The sequence below is a fragment of the Gavialis gangeticus genome, unplaced genomic scaffold (genome assembly GCF_001723915.1).
Source record: "Gavialis gangeticus isolate Ggan-Ray unplaced genomic scaffold, GavGan_comp1, whole genome shotgun sequence".
NCBI lineage: Eukaryota > Metazoa > Chordata > Crocodylia > Gavialidae > Gavialis > Gavialis gangeticus.
This window is the reverse complement of record NW_017729004.1, coordinates 1,347,772-1,367,272: the sequence shown is the minus strand read 5'-3', so window position 1 is coordinate 1,367,272 and position 19,501 is coordinate 1,347,772. Positions and strand designations below refer to the sequence as shown.

The window sequence follows — 19,501 nt, the reverse complement described above, 5'->3', positions numbered from 1 at the left end:
TGGGGCTGCTGGTGTTTGTCGCTCTCGAGCCCCAGGAGCTGGCACGTCCCAGCAAGCAGACATCGACCCCGTACCTGAGAAAGCCCAGTTCCTGGCCCCGTCTTCATGACTTTCCTCCTGACATCTGGGAAACACAAATGCGGCATGGGGATCTGGAGTCTGGAGAAGACCGAGGGGGATTGAATAGCAGCCTTCGCCTCCCTGCAGGGGCTGCAAAGAGGATGGAGCTGGGCAGTTCCCAGTGGGGGCAGATGACAGGACAAGGAGCAATGGGCTTAAGCTGCAGCAAGGCAAGTTGAGGAATTACTGTCTCACTGGGAGGGTAGCAAAGCACTGCAACATGTTACCTACAGAGGTGGTGGACTCTCCATCCTTGGAGGTTTTGAACACCTGGCTCAACAAAGCCTTGGCTGGGATGATGTAGTTGGGGCTGGTCCTGCTTTGAGTGGGGGGCTGGACTAGGTGAGGTCCCTTCAACCTGAATTTTCTATGCTGCTGTGATCTGGGCGTCAGAGAAATCACACACTGAACAGGAGTCAGCAACATCCTAGCATTGCAACATGCCCCAAACACCCGACTGGGATGTGCAACAGGAGAGCTGTGGGCAAGAAACATGCAGAGCCCGCAGAGCCGAGCTGGAGGCCAAGAGGCTGCACCACGCTTCGAGAAGGGTGCAGACCAGCTGGAGACTGTCCAGGGGAGAGGAACAAGGGCAAGAGAGCAGGACCCATGAGGAAAGCCCGAAATTTGGTCCAGGGAAGAGGAGACTTTATAATAGTCTTAACTATGCCAGAGCTCTTGCAAAGAGGCAGGTACTGAATTGCAATCTGTGTCTGCGGGGACTGAGACAAGCCGTCAGCCCTAGGGCCTGGAAGCCAAGGTCCCTCCCTTGCACTTGGCTTCCCTGGTATCTAGCTGCCAGCTGGCTCTGGACCCAGGCTGGCGGCTACAAGGTCAAGACCATGAGGCTTCCCACCGCGACACAAGGTCACGTGCAGGCATCATCGCCAGGGCTCTGATCAGTCCCGTGGGAGAGACAGTGCCTGCAGAGCCCCCAGGCTGTGCAAAAGTACTGGAGTCCAGCACTGCCCCAATTCCCCGGCCCTGGGAGGGAGGTGCTGGTGCAGGTGGATCAGGACTGTCCTGGCACCACCTGGCCATTTCCTGCTGGGCCCCAGGCAGGGCCAATGCCCCCAGGCTCCCGCCTGGGCCCATTGCTCTGCAAGGCACAGCTGGCAGTACAAGCCCCAGCCCCATTGCAGCAGGGGAATGCATGAGCGCAAGCCCCACGCTGCTCCTTTGCTCCTCTCAGGGGCAGCAGGGAGATGCCTAGAGAGGCGCACACCAGCGGTGCGCGTGCAGTGACGCTCGGGGGGTGCTGGGCACACAGCGTGGACTGGCCCATCCACGTGGCACTGATGCAGCAGAGCCATAGACCAGGGGGGTCCGCTAATGCCCATAATACCCACACTGAGCTGCAACATGTGCACACGAGCACTTACACACAGTCTGTTGCTGTGTGTGCATGTGCATGCCCTCTGCACCTGTTACACATGCACGCAAGCTCTTAACTTTTGCATGCATGTGTATATGTGTGCACACATGGACCCCAAAGCCTGTACTGGTGTGCATATGGGCATGCAAATTCCTCTTTGCAGTGTGCTCCTCCACCAGCCCTGGAAATGCAGCCTCCACCAAGGCCGAAGGCTGCTTCCCAGGGTGGGAGAGGCCTCAGGGTGGCTGAAAACCCGGGCAGCTGGTTGCGGGGCAGCAGGGTGGGACACGGGGCTGCCACCCTGGTGGGGCTGGAGGAGAGCCTGGGGCCTTGGTCCTGTGGGCGAGCAGAGACCCACTCCCCAAGCACAAAGTGGGCACATGGGCTCAGCCCAGCCAGACTGGAGCATCCCCCAGGGCTTGTGCCAACACCGCGCTCTCCTCCCGCAGGCTCCAGCTCTCCAGGAGTGGCTTTCATGGCTGGAGACACCCGTAAAGGGCCTGACCGGCACTGTGGAGACTGGTGCTTCCTTCAACGGGACCGAGACCCGTTGCATTCAGTGCGCGCGGAGTGGCCTTCCCACCTCCACCACCCGGGGCTGGATTCGAGCCCAGGTCCTGGGGGCAGGAGGCTCCGGGCTCGGTTGCCAATGCCACATCAAGGGGGGTCGGCCTGGGGTCCTGGCTCTGCTGCCCCAAGTAGGGACAGAGCCGGAGCCCCGATCGTCCCTGGGGGACAGCCCCCATCCTCAGGCTGTTCCCAGCCCCATGGAGGGGCTGAGCCAGCGCCCCCCACCTCCCGCGGCCACTCCAGGAGCCGCGGGCTCCCTGCACCCAGCGCCGGCGCGGGGAACAAGCCCGGCTCTGTCTGCTTTGATACTGGCTTTCAAAAGGGGATTGAATGGGGCTGCACCTGCTTTACATTCCCCAACTTCCGCCCGCCCCGGCATGAATGTGCTCCCAGGCCCCATGCACGTCTCCGGCTGTTTCCAAGGGGACTGGCTGGGAGGGGGGCTTGGCAGGGCCTTGCGCCTGGGCCTGGCCACGGCGCTCAGGCGCTGGTGGACTGGGGGCAGGCCCCCACATCCTGCCCTTGCCCCATGGGCTGGGGGAGACGGGGCTCCAGCTTCTCCATGTTTGCCACCGATTACTTTAGCCTTACACGGGGCTGGAGCCTGGGCAGGATCTTGCCGCTCACACCCCAGGATCAGGACCGGGGCTCCTGGACCTCGAAGGAGCGGGGACTGGGTGCTCCTGCTCTGACCAGGTGCCCGGATCCTTGGACCCTGGGCCCAAGGGTGCGGGAAGACCAAAGGCAGATTGCTGCGGAGGGGTGCCATCATCCACAGCGTGCAGCTCCGGGGCTCCCAGCCACCCACGCACGGCACCAGGGTCCCCAACCAGAGCCCGGAAGATGCAAAGGCTGCTCAGTGCGTGGCCATCCCAGGCCCGCGTGTTCCCGAGCCTCACGGGAGCAGGGCAGGTGGCCGCATCCTGCCCGAAGGAAGCTGCTGTAGGGACAGGGGAGGAAAAGCAGACATCGGGGCTCCCCGATGCACCCAGCTGGGCACTGATGGGACCTGGTCTGTGGACCTGTGAGCACGGCCTTGATGCCCTCTTGCTAAACACCCCGCTGACTCATGGCACATTTGTCCGGGGAACAAAACAGGCAGCTCCACGTGGGTGCAGCTCTCCAGTGGGTGCAACGCACCCCGCAGGGGAACGGGGCGAGCGACACTGGTGCAAGCTGCATTGTCCCATGTGTCCGTGCCTTGCCCTGGGGCAGCTCCCTGGCCCTACCTGTCCCTTGGGGAATGGGGCTGCCCTGGGGAAAGGGGATCTGTTATCCCGACTGCTGGGAAACCCCCAGGCTGGGTCTGTCTGGACACAGGATTTACCCCCTGCCCCACAGGGACAGCCCCCATCAAGGGTCCGACCCCCGAGCACCGCACACCCGCATCGGCTCCTGAACACAGCGCAGTATTGTGGAGTCGGGAGCATGCTGGGCTGGCAGGGAGCTCCAGGGGTGACGTCTTGTCCAGCCCTGTCCAAACCAGCCCAGGCAAATCCTCTGTCCGACCTCCGAGCAAAACGGCCAGCAGCCCAGACATCACAGCTGAACCCGCCTCAGGGATTGCGGGGGGCCGTGGCAGCCAACGTCCTGCTGCTGCAAAAGATTAAATATACGATTGAGACACCCCACGCCGGGTCCGGAAACACTGTCACAGCCCTCGTGCCACTTCAACTGCTGATCCCCTTCTACCAGACTCCCTGACCCGTGGGAGCCCCAGGGGCCAGGTAACTCGGTGCAGCCAGCGCACGGGCTCACATCCCTGCCTCACTCACCCAGGGCTGCAAGGTCGGGCACCGCTGGTGGGGACAAGGTCCCTCACGCCTGTGGCTCTGCGTTCACTCCCAGCTGGGCCACAAGCAGAGCTAAACTCACGCACCAGCCTCTTCCGCTTCATTCCTAGATGGGGGAAAGTCGGCCATTAGCATCCAGTATTTCCCTTCTGTATAACGACCTTTATAACATACCTGATGCAGCCCACGCGGGGAGACCAAAGGGCTTTGCCCACGGTTACCCCGCTGTCGGTGAGAGCAACACCACGCAGCACAGCCCAGGTAGACGCCCTCTCCCAAGCTCCCCTCTGGCCCCAATGTTATATGATGCCGCGAACCCCGGTGCGGGGTCCAGCCACGGGAGCAGACCACAGTCCAGAAGCTGCAGCCACGTGCAAGCCAGCGGGGATGGCAGGTGCTGGATCTCCAAGCCAGGAGCATTTCTTAGCAGCCGCAGCAAACCTGAGAGTTGTTGGATCATGCCGGGGCAGGGCTGGCCAGCCGGTCAAGTGAGCTCTTGTCAGTTGACTGGTCAAAGACAATGGCAATTTTACAAAAAAACTACATTTTTGTGGAGTTGGCTAGACAGAAGTTGGATTTTTTGTATTGTTTTTCGACATTTCTTCATGGCAACTTTACACTTTTCCTGTGTATTATTTGGACCTCTTGGCTATTTTTTTAATCATTCTTGACCAATATTTGACTGGTCAAATCCCCAAGGCCATGACCGGGAGACAGCTACAGAGCTCTGCATCAGCAGGCTGCTGGCGCGCCCCCTCTCCAAGGGCTGAGCAGAATCAGCCTTCGCTCTGGCCTCGGACACCCGGGTCCTGCGCCGAGCTACAGCCGAGGCCACCCTGCGACAGCCCTTCATCGTGTGACTGAGAAGCTGGGGAAGGGCCGTTACCTCTGCTCAGCAGCAGGTTGGGGGCTGCAACGGGAAGAAGAGCCAGGGCTGACTCTTCTCCCCTGGCTCCAGCTCAGCAACGTGCCCCTCCGTGGCCAGCCCCGCTCTCCTGCCTCTCGCTCATCTCAGGCCCGAGGGGTGGACCTGGATGGTGCTTTATTCAGGACTTCCCCACCTCCATCTCTCCGGTGCCTGCAGGGACCCCAGCTCTGGTCCCCAAGAGTCATGCGACACCTGCCAGCACAGTCCCCACCAGCCAAATAAATGCAAGCCCCAGCTCCCTGGCATTCACCCCCAGGAAAGGCACTGCAAACTTTAAAGGACCCCTGTGGGCCGGAGAGGACTGCTCTTCCCTCCACCATGGCCTCTGGCAACAGCCCTGCCAGTCAACCCATCCCGGAGCTGAGGTCCGTGCTCCAGCTGGTTTGTAGGACCAGAGCTGTTTAAATTGCACGGAAACATTTGCCGAAACCCAGACACAACGTCTGGGCGAGGCGCAGTGGAACCAACTGAGCAAAAGAGACAAGGAAGCGGCCAGCTGCATTGCAAGGACCAGCTGCAGGGAACGAGCCGACAGCCTGGGTGGCTGCCAGGACTAGATTAACACAGGCAAGCAAGGCCTACTCCACATCAGCCCAGCATACTTCTTCGCAGCACCTTGGAGCTGGATGGTGATGCCTCCATAACATTCATCATGCTGCCAGCCAGCCCCTTGGCTGCTGGGGTGGAGCAGGGCAGCTGCTTAACAAGCCTGGAGCAGGAGGGAGGAGAAAGCCGAGCTAGCAGAGGAGGTTGAGAAGGGCAGAACGTGGACACCTGAGCTGGAAGGCCATGTCTCCGTAACATTCATCACGCTGCCAGCCAGCCAGCCCTTTGCCTGATGGAAATGCAGCTACTTCTGGGGTGGAGCAGGGCAGCCGCCTAATGACCTTAAGCGTGTCCCATCCAGCCTGGTACCCAGAAGGAAGGGCACCCCCCCATGGGCTACACACCAGGGACACAGCCGGGCCTACTCACCTGGCAGCTCCTGTGATGGGGGAAGCTGCCCATCTCCTGCAAGAGGCAGCAGCAGCTGCAAGTCACTCTGCAGGTCACAGGCCCGGAGGCGAAGTCGTCTTGCCCCTGGGCAGCTCAAGGCTGCAGTCTTCTGCACCCAAAGGCTCCTCAGGAGAGCTGTTAGCCCATCTCGAGGGCTGCAGGGTGGCCACAAGGACCTGGGACTCAGCACGCTGGCAGAACAGGAGGGGCTAGGGCTCAGAGAAGGGGCTGCTCGGGACCTGGGGAGGCACATATATTGGGAGACACCAAATGCAAGACCCGCCCCATGTCAACCCCGTTCCATGATGCACCCCTAGCCCACATGGCCCAGGCATCCGTGCTGAAGAGCAGGGCAGCAGCAGGCCTCTGTCCCACGGTTACCAGCTCAGGGCCAGGGCAAGATTTACGGTGGAGTCAGAGCTGTGGGGCTAGTAGGGAGCTCCAGAGGTCACGTCTAATCCAAGCCTGGCTGGAGGCAGTATCAGCCCTGTCCAAACCAGCCCAGACACATCCATCATCTAAACTCTTCCTAAAGCTACCGTCAGCCCTGACGCAGCACCAGGCATCACACCCGAGCCTGCCCCAGGGAAAGCAGGGGGACGGCAGCAGCCAGCATCCTGCTCCTATAAAAGCTTGTTTCTAAATGCTCAAGAGAGACAAGGCAGAGGCTGTGCCCTCGCTGCAGAGGAAGGCTGTACTTACCCCTTCCTGCCCCCAATGCAGCATTCGTCTGATCCCAAGCACAGGGGCAAGACCCTCTGGAGTCGGTCATGGTAGCACATAGGTAGAACTATGTCTAGATTAGCCTTAAAACAGTGTCCGGGGTGCATTTTAACCTGGTGCATCTGACAGCAAAATGCAGCAGGACGCAGCTGCAAATGGGTTGCATAGACTGATTAGGGCCCAGGTAGTCAGAGCTGTGCTGCACGCATCCGGCCAGACCCTCGCGTGGAGCTTCTGCCGCAAGGGGAGGCAGCGCGGGGTCCCAGCAAGGGCCCCAGGCCCTTCATTAGCCAAATGTCCCCCGAGAAGCGTGCAGACGGGTGACCCTGGTGAGCCCCAGAAGCAGGCAGGCAGACTAGTAGAGCCCTTGGGGAGGTCCCCGGTGCTAGACCCACAGTGTGGCAAGGGGCTCGCTGAGAGGCGGCACTGCTGTGCATGCCGCATGCAGCCAGGAGGGAGGTGGCTGGATAATAAGTGACACTGTTTGCCTGGGTTGAGGACAGCCCAACTAGGCACGGGTCATGCTGGAGCCTGGAGCTCGGGCTGCTCCCCCGCCCCACTCCCCACTTGGTCAGCAGCTTGTTGCCCACCACGCAGCCATGTGCTGCTTAAATCCAGGTATTGGCATGTGTGTGCATGCGTGCGCAGTGGGGGTCAGGTGTTGGCATGTGCATGTGTTAGATATTAGGGGGGTTGCACATGCATGTGTGCGTGAGAGGTATTTGGGAGGGTTGTGTCAGGTACTGGTGTGCGCGCGTGTGGGCGCGCATGTACACATGCACTAGAGGTATTGGGGATGCATGTGTGCACATGTGCTTGAGAGAGGTATGTGTGTGTGTTCATGTCAGGTATTGGGTGTGTGTGCATGCGCACATGCAAAGCAGCTATTGGGGGGTGCAGGTGTGCAGACGCATGAGAGGTATGGCGGGGTGCATGTTTGTGTCAGGTATCATGTGCGTGTGCACACACAGGGGGAGCTTGGACACCCTACATCTCAGCCAGTCACCCCGAGCTCCAGGCATTGAAGATGAGATAACGACTTTCCGGGGCAAGTTTCCCCCCCATACCCAAAACTTCCTTCCTCAGCAGCTGCCGATACCAGGGACTGGGTGCAGGAAGGGGCAGCAGCAGGGTCTGGGTGGGAGGTTCGGTGCTGGGGGCGAAGGTGGGAAGGACAGGGGTAGGCAGCCGGGCTAAGTCATGGGTGTTGGCAAAGACCTGGCGCAGTCGTAACACGTATGGGCCTTTTTACTGATACATTTACATTTCAAAGCAGAACCTGCAAGGGGCGAAACTGGAATAGCTGAGAAGAGGCAGACACTGAACACAAGAGACACGGCATACATGCTGGACATGAAGAGCGTGCCACGGTCACAGCACCAAAAGGGGAGAAGAGGGTGCAGCCCACCTAGAAAAAACCCAGGCAAAGATGAGGCCTGTGGGATCTCCTCTTCACATGCCCAGATCTGCAAATCCCTCAAAGACCTCCCAAATACCCGGCTGCAAGGAGATGCTCTGCCCCCAGAATTACAGATCTATGCAAGGCTACTGTATTTTTTTGGCTAATTACGTTGCATTTTAAGTTAAGTAGTGTTTTAGCTTAGGCTAAACACAGAACAGACTATTCTTGTTTCAGCATTTTATGACTTCGGTGCCACCACCTGAAGTCTAATACTGAAGTCTGGTAACAGGCAGACGGAAGATGAAATAAGACTGGGAGAAACCAAGGGACGAATGGAGGGTGAACAAGCAGCAGGAAGCCAGTGTATAACGGTGACTGGTTTGCACAACTGACATTGCACTAATGAGTTTCGCACATGCTTGTACACGATTTGTGTTGGTGGATTCCTGGCGGGCCTCTCTTGACCCTGGAGAACAGGGGATGAGGCAGCCCCACAGGAAGGTAGGGTTTGGCCAGACGGAGGTGGGAAAGCCAAGGGGCAGCAAACCCACGTCGCAGGATGGCAGCCTGCTGGCTCGCTGACTGCCACACGCTTGGGGTCAGGCCGTCAGTAGAGGAAAAGCTCCTCTTGGTTCACCCAGTGCCCACGTTTTTCAGCTGCAGCGGTAACTCGGAGCATCATTCCACTTCCCCATGGGATGAGGTACAGGGTGGACCCTGCTGAAAGGCATTGAGACGAGACAATGGGGAGGCAGCTGCTGGTCCCAGGCTCTGGCCAGACAGGACTTCCAACCCTGGGAAGATGCCACTCTGGAGCAGACATCAGCCGTTGCCACAACCTACGACATCTGCGTGCAGCTTTTGGGGTATGGATGAACTGCAGGGCTGCAGCTCTACATCATCCCCCTTTCCTGCTGCCTGCGCTTCTGTCGCTACAGGAGCAGACAGACATAACTTGGGAACTGTAATGGCTTACATTGGTATCATTTGATACTGGTATAATGGTTACATCTACCTCCACCCTCAGCAAGAAGCTGGGGTCAGGCCTCGAGATGCCGCCCCGCTAGACCCCTACTCACTTCGTCTCATCTATCATGCCACACAGTTTGATTTCACCCTTTCCATTAAAAGCTGCTGATCTGAAATGTATCAGATGCACTTGAAGTGCCCCCACTGACCCAAATCACTTGGATGACCCCCAGCACATGGGGCAACATGCTCAGCGCTCGCATCCAGTGCGCGCTAGACAAGGCACCGTTGGAAAAGAGCTGTCTGTCTGGGTGAAGCTGACGCCAGCAGATGCAGGCTCTAGCCTCGCACGCGTGGATCCAACTCCCAACAAACTCCGCAGGACTCAGTTTTGTATAAAAAACTTTTTTTTTTTTTTAATTTCACAAAATTGGGTGGCTGCGTTGCAGGAATAAAACCGGCCCTATACATAGGATCAGATGAAAAAGTCACCACGCGGGTTATTTATAGAGGAACACAGCAGTGTGAAGAATTCAGGTACATCGTGAGGAGTTAAAAAAAAAAAAAGTCTCCACCTGGATCCTTTCGATTTGAGGTTGATCGCACTAAAAACAACCTGAGCTTATTCTAAACCAGCCCATGGCCTGAACCAGGACGCCACGCTCATGCCAGGGACGCGGAGGGGACGGGGAACGTTTGGAACGGGTTTCCTCTGGGAAAGGTGGAGGGTGGGGAGGCCCCGAGCACGCTCTCTCTGCTAGGCACTGTGGAGTCTTCGGGCTGGACCATGACCAGTGTTATCCTGCATCCTGGAAGGGACCAGGCTGCAGACATAGATGAGCATGTAGATCCTGGGCCCCAGACACACCTGCGCGTTCAGGGTCTGGGGAGCTCCCTGTGGATGTTCCTAGGGGGATGAGCACATCGGACTTCTTCAAGGCTGATCCTCTTTAGGAAACAAATGGCTCTGGGTGTTTTGTGCCCCTTGGGAAGTCTCTCCCTTTTCCCACAGGTGAAATGCCTTCTGGCCAAGCTTGGGAACACAAGCCCTTTGCATGTGTGACCTCTGCAACCCACCCTTGAAATGCAACACGAGGGACCCTGGGAGTTTTGGCAAGGATGCTCGTCAAGAAAGCTCTCCCGGGAGGCAGAGGGCAGAAGATCCAAGTCACACAGACAGCAAGAGTTTTATGTCCTTCTGCAGTCAGTAATGGCCCACGCAAGAATCTGAGTCTGGCTCTGTCAGCTCGTCTGTGTTGGGGCATTTTGCTTCTCCCCCTCCCCAATCCTTGCTTATGGGCAAGGATCCGGCTGCTGACCCCTTTCTCTCACCACAGCCCTGCAGACAGTGGAATGATAAAGCTCGGCAAGTGGAGGGCAAGGGGTGAGCAGAGGAAAGAGCGGTCTCCTGCCTCTGCACCCACTCCGGAAAGAAATTTAAGAAAAAAAAGGGGAAGTACCGTGTTCACTGAATTCTGCCCACCCGGCTGTCTGCAAGAGGTAGTTGTGGCGTTCACGCCCCAGCCATCCCAGCCCCAACCCATATGCTAGCGCTTCATTGCTACCTACTTTTTTTTTGTTCATTTTTTAAAGGAAAAACAAAACAAAAATGCATATGCTCCAAAAGAGAGGGACTAAAAACCTGTCTTTAATTCCTCAGCTGGCTACTGTACTGAACTACTCAAAGGGACGATGCTGCTACCACCCTTCCCTCCTTCCAATTCAAACACAAAATAAAAGATAAGCTGGAGCAGGAAAGCTCAGGTCAGCGAGTGGTTTTCTTCTAATTGATTCACTCCCAGCTCCACTCGCACTGGATCAATATTTCCTTTAATAAGTTAGCGAGGAGCCCTGGGGCTCAGCTACTGCGCTTAACGATTATCTACCTGTAATGAATGTGGTCAGCAGTCCTGCAGTTCCCGCTGCTGAGCAGTGGAAAGAGGAGCTCCCTCCCTCTCCCACGCCTGCCCAAACTCTGGTTGCTGCTGTTCATCTTGATGCCTCGCTCTTTCCACCTGGAGAACCCAGAACATCAAATGCTGCCACCTGCAACACCTGGCAGCATGGGGACACCCCCCCCTGCTCTGTCAGAGGATCCCAAACGCAGACAGAGTGGAGGCAGCAAGATGAAAGAACCAGAACGGAGCAGTTCCTCCAGGAGAACAGACCAATGCACACAGGCTTCCTGCCAGCAACACGGAGGCACTACTGTCTACTGCTCTACAGCTTCAAAATGAACCCTCCTCAAGGGAGTACAACTAAAGAATGCCAGACTACTAGGGTGCGCGTGTGCGCGTGTGCAGGCAGGCTGACTGGAGGCAAAAAACCCTAAAAGGAACTGAAAAACTGAGGAATCTGTTTTTGGTCACCACTGTCTCGGCTCTGGGCGCTCCGTGCTGCGGGCTCAGTTAGGGGGCTGCGGAGGCCGGCGGTGCTCCCGCGGCAGGGGCGATCACCCCTTCAGCTGGCGGTGGTGGCTGCTGCGATGGAGGGGGATCTGGAAGCAGAGGGAAGAGAAGTGGTGAACACACCGTGAGTTGTGGAAGACAGACGCTTATCGCGTATACAAGCACAGACGCTGCTCTCCAGGGAAACGGGAGGGTCTGTGACCCTTTCTCTGTCTCCGATTAGTGCACCTGCTTTCACGGTCTTTTTTGCCCTCGCAGGTCTGCACTGGCATCAGTGCTCACTTGCGAGGCATGGAAGTATTATCCCCTAGCCAGAGTGAGCAGCAAGCAGACACCAAGATCTCATCCCAACCAGACTAGCACTACCTGCTGTGCTCAGACCGACACATTTCTTGCCTATTTAAAAGCACTTAACTACTTTCATCACTAGAGCCTATCCATACAGGCTCAAGATGTGCAGGCAGCTACAACACACAGGCATCTGTACATGTGGCAGGGAGGGAAACGAAAACAAGGGAGGACACAAAAGGACAGCTTCCGGGCAGAGCAAGTGAGCACAGGGAAAGAGGACGGCGATGGAATAGGACTGGGTTGCTCAATACAGGAAAAGAAGTCAGCAATTGCAGCAAGGCAGAAAAGGCTCGGGATGTCCATTTAGTACAGAGGTGGCAAACCCAGGGGTGGTGGATGTTAACAGGGGAGAAGGACAAGGAGAGAGAGCATCAGAGAAGGAAGGGTGGAAGCAGCACGGGAACGAGAGCTCCCTGCAACAGCAGACCTGAGGAATCACAATCCTTGGCCAGCAGGAACTGTGGGGTCAGGTACCCTGCTACAGCAGCTATTCACTCAGGCTGCCTGCTCAGGGGCATAAATCTGCCAGGCCAGTGGCAGCTCATACGGCCCCTTATCTAGCTCGAGCAAGGGGCCAGGATGACCGGCTCATGACAAGGCAGCAAGAACCCCAGGCTGGTACAAAGCCCGCTTCTTTGGCTTATGGGTAGTTCCAGGGTGCTGGTTTGCTCAAGTGATCTTGGCACAAGGTCTAAAGACTCTGGGGCCAGATCTGCAGCTGGGGAAATGGGGCTTGTGGTTCATCTTCTGTCCAAGGCATGCACATTTGCCCTAGCTGGGGTCCTTTTCATAGTTTCATAGTTGGTCGGGTCGGAAGGGACCTGAGCAGATCATCAAGTCCAACCCCCTGCCATGGCAGGAAAGAGTACTGGGGTCAAACGACCCCGGCAAGGTGATTGTCTAGCCTTGTCTTAAAGACCCCCAGGGTAGGAACCAGCACCACTTCTCTTGGAAGCCGGTTCCAGATCCTAGCCGCCCTGACCGTTAAGTAGCGCCTCCTGATGTCTAGTCTGAACCTCCCCTCTGCCAGCTTGTGACTGCTATTCCTGGTCACTCCTGGTCGTGCTTGGGGGAACAGGGACTTCCCCAATGCCTGCTGTCCCCTCGGACTAGTTTGTAACAGGCCACTAGATCCCCCCTCAGCCTTCTCTTGTGGAGGCTGAATAGGTTCAGGTCCTATTTTTTGCATTAGCTCTTCGGTTTTTCACTTCTTCCTGCAGACAGGTTCCATGGGGTTAGTTTTTCTGAACTGCATTAAAAAAACCCAACAACCTGGGGCCCAATCATCTAGGAATTCAGCTGTAGCTATTTCTCAGACCCCCTTCTGAGAGCTATTTTAGATGAAATGGAAAGTGGTTTTAAAGGCGCTGTACTTGCCATTACAGCCCCTACAAATCAGAAGTGGACAACAGCATGTGGCAGGAATGGGGTGGGAGGACAGGCAGATTTAAATCTTCCACCAGTCCTTTGCAGACATCCCCAAACACACAGCTCCGACAGTCCCCACAGAAACAAAGGGGCACGAATGACAACCAATCACTTTTCTAGTAACCGCAAGACAAGCAACAGGGAAGCCGGGACGCACGTTCAAGCAGAGCTACTTACACATGCCGTTTGGAGCTGCGAGGGGAACGCGAGGTCCGATGATGTTTCCTGACATGGGCGACATGCCCGGGGGTGCAGGGCCGCTGCCTGGTGGGTGGATGTTGGCAGACACGCTTGGCATCATCCGGCCCGGCACGGGCTGCCCAGGTATCATCGCACCGGGTCCTGGCATCTGACCTGTGGAGCGTTACAGAGAGGATACGCTGAAATACTCGTGTGAGCTAAAGAGAAAAGCAGTGGCCTAACCGCTCTCCGGACAGAAAGACGCAGACAGCTTGCACGTTCACAGCCCTCTCCCTGCACTCCAAGTGCCCCCCGTGACCATCGCAGAGGAAAAGCCTCCCCCCTCCTACCTCAACACACTGCTCTCAGGAGGGACCGCAGTAGGCCCAAAAACCACGATAAAACAGTGGCTCCTAAGTGAGCTGATAACTCGATTTGGATGGAGGCCAGGTAAGAAGCAGCTGCTTGTGAACTTTGTGATGGTACAAGGGACTGATTGCATTGGAAAAACCAGGTTTTCAACAGCAAAGCCCTTGGCCACTGGACTAATGGCTTCATTTAATAGCAGGAGGGAAGCCATGCAGCTACAAGTTGCACTGTGCAGTAGTTGCAGTATTAAACCCATTCTGGGGGGGGAGGGGAAGGCCTTCTTAATAAGCCTTCCTTGTGCTAATACCCTTGTGAAAGCAGCTTCTCAAAGATTTACACTTCACAAGCACCAAGATACATTTCGAACTGCAGCTGCAGACACCTACAGCTCTCAGACTGGCTTCTGAAACCACATTTGAAGAGATATTGCTCCATAATCTGATTACATTTATTTTTTGAGGGATCAACACGCACACATTATATAGGCACGGTATCTTAGCCAGGAAAGCAGCTATTAAGACACAAATTGCAGCTACTTGCAATAAAGATTTAATTCCTTCCCACGTCCCAGGTAATTATGTACAATAAAAGGCGATTATAGAAGCCCTTCAAAATAACCGTGCACCTCCGTTGGAAGGAGGAGATTCTCTACTACTGCAGGATGTATACTGAGAAAGAATGGAGGCTATGATAGATGTTACAAGCCAGGAAAACTTACAACTGCATTTAGGACAGAGTCCTTTTGGCACAAGGAGCTACTTCTCAAGCTCCTGCTACAGCCCTGCAACTGGAAGGAGGCTGCAGTGGAGGAGTTTGTCAGCACCTGTAATTCCCTTAATTAAGGGATGAAGAGTGTTAGCACCTGTAACTCTTAATTAAGGGATGAAGAGTATATTTACAGTCTCTCAGATGTGCTGGCACCTTGGACAGCATCACACGCAGCTACACCAGGCTGTTAACACCCCAGGTGTCACCCAGCTCCCCGAAATTCAGCCCTCTCCCTCCTGTGCTGCTCCAAACCCAAGCAGCATGAGGACTGAACCAGGGCTGAACAGAGAAGCATTTGGGAATCAAGTCATGTACAACAATCAACAGAGACTGGGAGGCACCACAGGTACGGAGGGGCTACCTCGCCAACCCCATGGCTCTGCAAGGGCTGCCTTTGCACAAGGACTCTGGAGAAGAAGTCAGTGCCTCTGGTGTTCAACTCTGGATCGGCATGAAACAGCTGCATCTACTGCGAGGTGCAAGAGCTCAGCCATGCTAGGAGGCATTAGCTGTGCTTGTAAGGGAGTCGTCACACTTACCATCACCTCGGCTCCCTCCCCAAGCCCTGAGTCCTGGGACAGAGGGGAAGGGGCTGGGGAGTGAGTGCAGCAGCAGCTCCTGGACAGCAATCAGTACTGACAGAGTCTTTGAAGAGTAACAACATTAGGATGTTACATGAGACACCACCTTGCTTGGGCATTTCAGGGAAGGCACCTGACCAGGTCGCACGTCTTTCAAACCCCCAATAGGGCCTGGACTTGTAGGTGAATGCAGGGCACCAGTCCTGGGTAAACCAACTGGCACCACCAACAGCGCGGCTACTTGAAGAGCCGGACTAGGCTTGGGGAATCCAGGCAGGTAGCTGCTTGCTCTGTGCAATCCCCAAGGCAGTCTGCATCTGCTGCTCAGTGGCAGAGGTACCCAATCCCATTAGCTGGAGTGCACAGAAGAGGAGGATTAAGGTAACCTAACGCCATAATTAGAGAAAGGCAGTTAGCCCTGTTAGTCTGAAGTCAGGCAGGAGGCAGGGCAGAGCAGAGCCGCACCCGACAGACTAACTAATCCCAAGATGCATAAGCTTTTGTAAGCGACTGCGCACTTCCATGTCCTTTGCTGTACTTACGAAAGCTATGGATCTCCAAATTAGCCCGTAAGGTGCAGCTCTGCTCTGCTTAATGCCACAATGACCAAGTTCTCTAACAAGCCTGCAACATGCTGCAAGTCAAGCTATCCAGTCACTTGAGCAGAGCTAACTGCAGCAAAACAGGGTTTTGGGAAGGTGCTTTTTAAAAAATGTTAATAAGGGGAAACACAACAAGAACCTTTTTGGAGACGGACACAGGAGAGCAAGTTGCAAATGCACTTGCACATGTACTGCACAAAGCTTGTGGCCAGTGGCCTGTCATAAGCATCTCTGACACTTTCCTTGCTAAGTGTGAAAGAGCAGCAGCAGCTGACCAGAGAAGGCCACGTAGGGTCAAGACTCCTCCCTTCCAAAATCAGCGAAACAGCCTCCACGCCGGTGATCACACGCAGGTGGATGCGACAGACCACGGCCTGGACCCCCTGCTTCCCACACGGCAAACGAAATGGCAGACTCCTTAAGGACTCTTCCCACTGGATTCAGCAGTCTGCCAAGCCGCTGAGTACGGTACGCACCATACAGGTGAGTAAGACCCATAGCGCCAGAGCTGTAGATGTCCACAGAGAGGAAACCGGATTTCGGACGAATTCAGCTGGAAGGTGCCCAGCTTGGCTCAACCCCCCCACCCGGAGTAGCAAGCAGACGGCAGGAGCAATGAAGCGTTCCTCAGCTTGGAGCACAGAGGACTTAAGCAGACACAGCATGAATTTACTGCCGCTGGCATCCGCGTGTCCGTTTTGGGCCAGCTCATTCATTAGAGATGAGAAGCAGGCAGCAAGGGCAAGGCCGAACACGGCAGGCAGCGTGAGAACACGCCACCACCGAGGGCTGCAGCCAGTCAGGGATCGAGGCTTAGAGACACGGCAAGCCATTAGCATTAGAAATGGGTCATGACTTAACAGGATCCACTGCCAGTCAGAGGTAAGGGAAAGCTCCAGAGCATCCTTGGGTTCGAGAGCCCCCTCTCTCCCATCCTCTGGGAGCTTGTGGCTCCGAACAGGTGAAAACGGCAGGAAGAAGTGAAGCAAACGCCTCCTTCTCCCTTCTGCAAGGCAGCCTACGTGCCTCGCAGATCAATTTAACCGGCACGTGTGAGCTCGGCTGTACCTTTTCCCCATCCCCCAAGCCCCTGCTGCTCGCAGGTGTGGGAACGCACCTGGGCCTTGGAGCAAAGCCCGTGCGAGACTGCGAGCACTGAGGTAAGCCGAGGTCAGTTGGTCAGTGCCGGGCGCCAGGATTCTCCGCTGATTTGCATGAGACAGATGTGGGAACTGCCTTGCATCAAGAGGCTAAAAAGGTCACTGCACGCAAACGGCTGCAGAGAGCAGCTTGGATTACAGCGGTGGGAAGAACCGAAGAAATGCTGAGAGCGCGAGACAAGCAGCCGGGGACGTTTTCCAATCCTGCTGGGAGAAGAGGGTGCGAGGCTGAGCCACTGACTGAAATAGCTGGGCTCTTCCCCTCCCTTACTCCGCAGCCTGCTGTTCCTAGGGCTGCAGCTGCCGTTCCTCTGCTCCGTTTACCTGTTCCCCTCCACCATCTTGACAGCAATAAGCCCTCCAGGAGCAGCCTGCAGCTTCAGGGGCTGCCTTTGCCAATGCAGCTAATTCCCTGAAACCCAACACAGGAACACACAGGTGGAAACAGTCATGCTCAAGTTTCCTCTGCCATGCACAAACACAAGTAATGGTTTTTAGTCTATCCTGACATATCCCACATTCCCGTGAAGCTTGGGACCTTTGCCGTTGAGGGCAGGACATGTCCCTTTTTAGCAAAAGACCAATGGAAGGATCTACACGTGCAATCAAAGTCCAGATGAGTCTTGAAAAGGGGGAGAAGCCTCTGCCCTGAGTATTATGAGTCATGTTAGGCACTGGGGCAGCGTGCCAGCCATTCACTCTGGATAGCGGGGTCCAAATCTGGATTAGCTCACAAGTGAAACAAGCTGTGCGCATGCATGCCTCGCAGTCTGGCACGCAGGTGGTGGTAGCTCACAACCTGGGCATGCAGGGAGTCTGGGCAGGTCAGGTCTGAAGGGCCTGTGCAGAGCCAGCAAGGCGTGTGGCTCAAGCCAGTGCACGCACTCTCACTCTCTTCTTTTTTTAATGACTGGTCAGTAGTCAGATCAGCGCCACCACAGCCCCGACTAAGCATCCTGTGTCCAATACAAAGGCACACGTGCCTGACGCAGCTGGAGAAAGCTGGTCAGAGAAGCGGCAAACAAGGCTGCCGTCGTTGGAGGGGTGAAAGCACAGGAAACAACCTTGTGCCAAGGTAAGAAACAGGAGGAGGAGGACTGAAGTTGCGGGGGGCCTTTGTCGGACAGGAAGTTTGTCTCAGAGGTGATGGAAAAGAGGGGAGTGACAAGCCAGGAAGAGGATTTTAGCAGCAATTTGAGGGGACCTGAGGGGATGCGACTGCAGGTGCCGAGCCCTGGGAGAAGGAGATGCCAAAGCAAGACGGTCAGGGAGGATATGAGAGAGGATCCTGGAAATGGGATGCAGGAAGAAACACCAGCGTTTAGACCTGTGCTTCTCAACCAGGGGAGAGCACCTGGTTGGAGGCAGCAGAACCTGGTGGAGAAGCAGAGGTAAGCTGAGGCAGCACCAACAGCGGCTCTCAACCAGGCTGCCTCCACACTCAGAACAGTGACAGAGAGGTGCCCGGGTCTTGGGAGGTTGAGAACCACTGGTTTAGACCACGGCTGTGGGTTAGAGAGAACAAAGTCAAGGGCAAACTTCAGATGTGAGCAATTCCACTGGCCTGGAAAAGGAGGAGGAGGAGGGGACAGGCACCCAGCTGGAGACCGGCATTTGCCACGGAAGCAGAAGATTGTTGCCAACAGTGCTCATCTTGATACCAATCAGTGCCATGTATTTCTATCCTGATTAGCAAGCTGTGTTATTATTTGCATCTATTAGGCAATTATTATTGATAGATGAAAAAGAGAAACCTTCTGAGCTGCAGTGAAGCCCAGGCCTTGGTTGAATTAATGGAGTGTCACCCATGTTGTTAAAGACAACCTGCTTCAACTTTTACAAACTTTTGCTCTCCGAGACATTGCCCCTGTGAGCCGACTTCTTGAATTCGACTCGAGTGATGTTCAGAAGACCGCTGTGTCTGACTTAATGTTACAATTAATTCTGTAGATATTTGTTCCTTGCCAAATGAAGAATCGAGTTGTAGCACTGTTTCCCTACATGCTCCTCTGAGCTGAGGTTCCCAACACAGCCTGTAGAAGCTGCCTGCAGCTGAGAAGGGTAGCTTTTTATTCCTTTGTAGGCTGCTGCAGCAATACAGCTATTTTATTTCAGAAGTGGCTGAAGATGCTTGCAAAAAATAATCGTCCTCTCAACATTATTATCAATTTCACAATACATTAGTGTTCATTTATCAAACCCCACCAACCCCAAACAGGATTAAGCAATTGGACTTCACTACTGTCAGTATGGCAAAATGAAATACTCTTTCTATAGCAATCAGATGCTTTTTCACTTAAAGATGTAGCTTCAGTAAGACAGGGGCTAAAGCAGAAAATGTTGAAGTGTGACCTACATAAGGAAGACAGCTCAGGAATAGCAGGCATGTGAGGAGATAAAATGGAAAGATTTGCTAAAATTGGTTTTATTCTGCTGAAAAATCCTCACACATTTGCAGGTTTTAGGTGTTGTCTGAAGTGTTGCTCTCCCTGGCTCTGCATGACACACGTGTGTATGTGTGTCACACTTGTATATGAAGAGATGCTCAGGGGACTGCTCTGAAGTATTTACTAGATGTCCCATCTCCACTGAAAGAAGGTATTGGAGAGGCCCTGGAGTGGAAAACTGAAGTCATCTGTCACTATTCTTTGAAGTGATGCAGGGAGGATGCGAGGCAGAAGCTTTGCAGTTCCAGATACTCCTATTCACTGCTTGCAAGTTCCTTCCCAGTAGCAAAACCCTCTGGCACAGCAGGCAGCACCAAGGGAGGGGAAATCA

At 55.3% G+C, this 19,501-nt stretch overlaps 2 protein-coding genes across 2 annotated transcripts in view; both read right to left on the bottom strand.

Moving 5' to 3' along the window:
- The window catches only part of CSPG5 (chondroitin sulfate proteoglycan 5), a 35,728-nt gene extending 31,017 nt beyond the window's left edge, over positions 1-4,711 (bottom strand). The window contains exon 1 of the mRNA XM_019507919.1: positions 4,580-4,711. Coding sequence (XP_019363464.1) covers positions 4,580-4,711 — 132 coding nt within the window. The remainder of the gene's footprint in view (positions 1-4,579) is intronic.
- A 5,734-nt stretch (positions 4,712-10,445) lies between these two features.
- Positions 10,446-19,501, bottom strand: part of SMARCC1 (SWI/SNF related, matrix associated, actin dependent regulator of chromatin subfamily c member 1) — a 200,010-nt gene continuing 190,954 nt past the window's right edge. Inside the window, exons 28-29 of the mRNA XM_019507918.1 lie at positions 13,241-13,417; positions 10,446-11,373 (exon numbers count right to left, since the gene is read on the bottom strand). Coding sequence (XP_019363463.1) covers positions 11,285-11,373; positions 13,241-13,417 — 266 coding nt within the window. The 3' untranslated portion in view covers positions 10,446-11,284. The remainder of the gene's footprint in view (positions 11,374-13,240; positions 13,418-19,501) is intronic.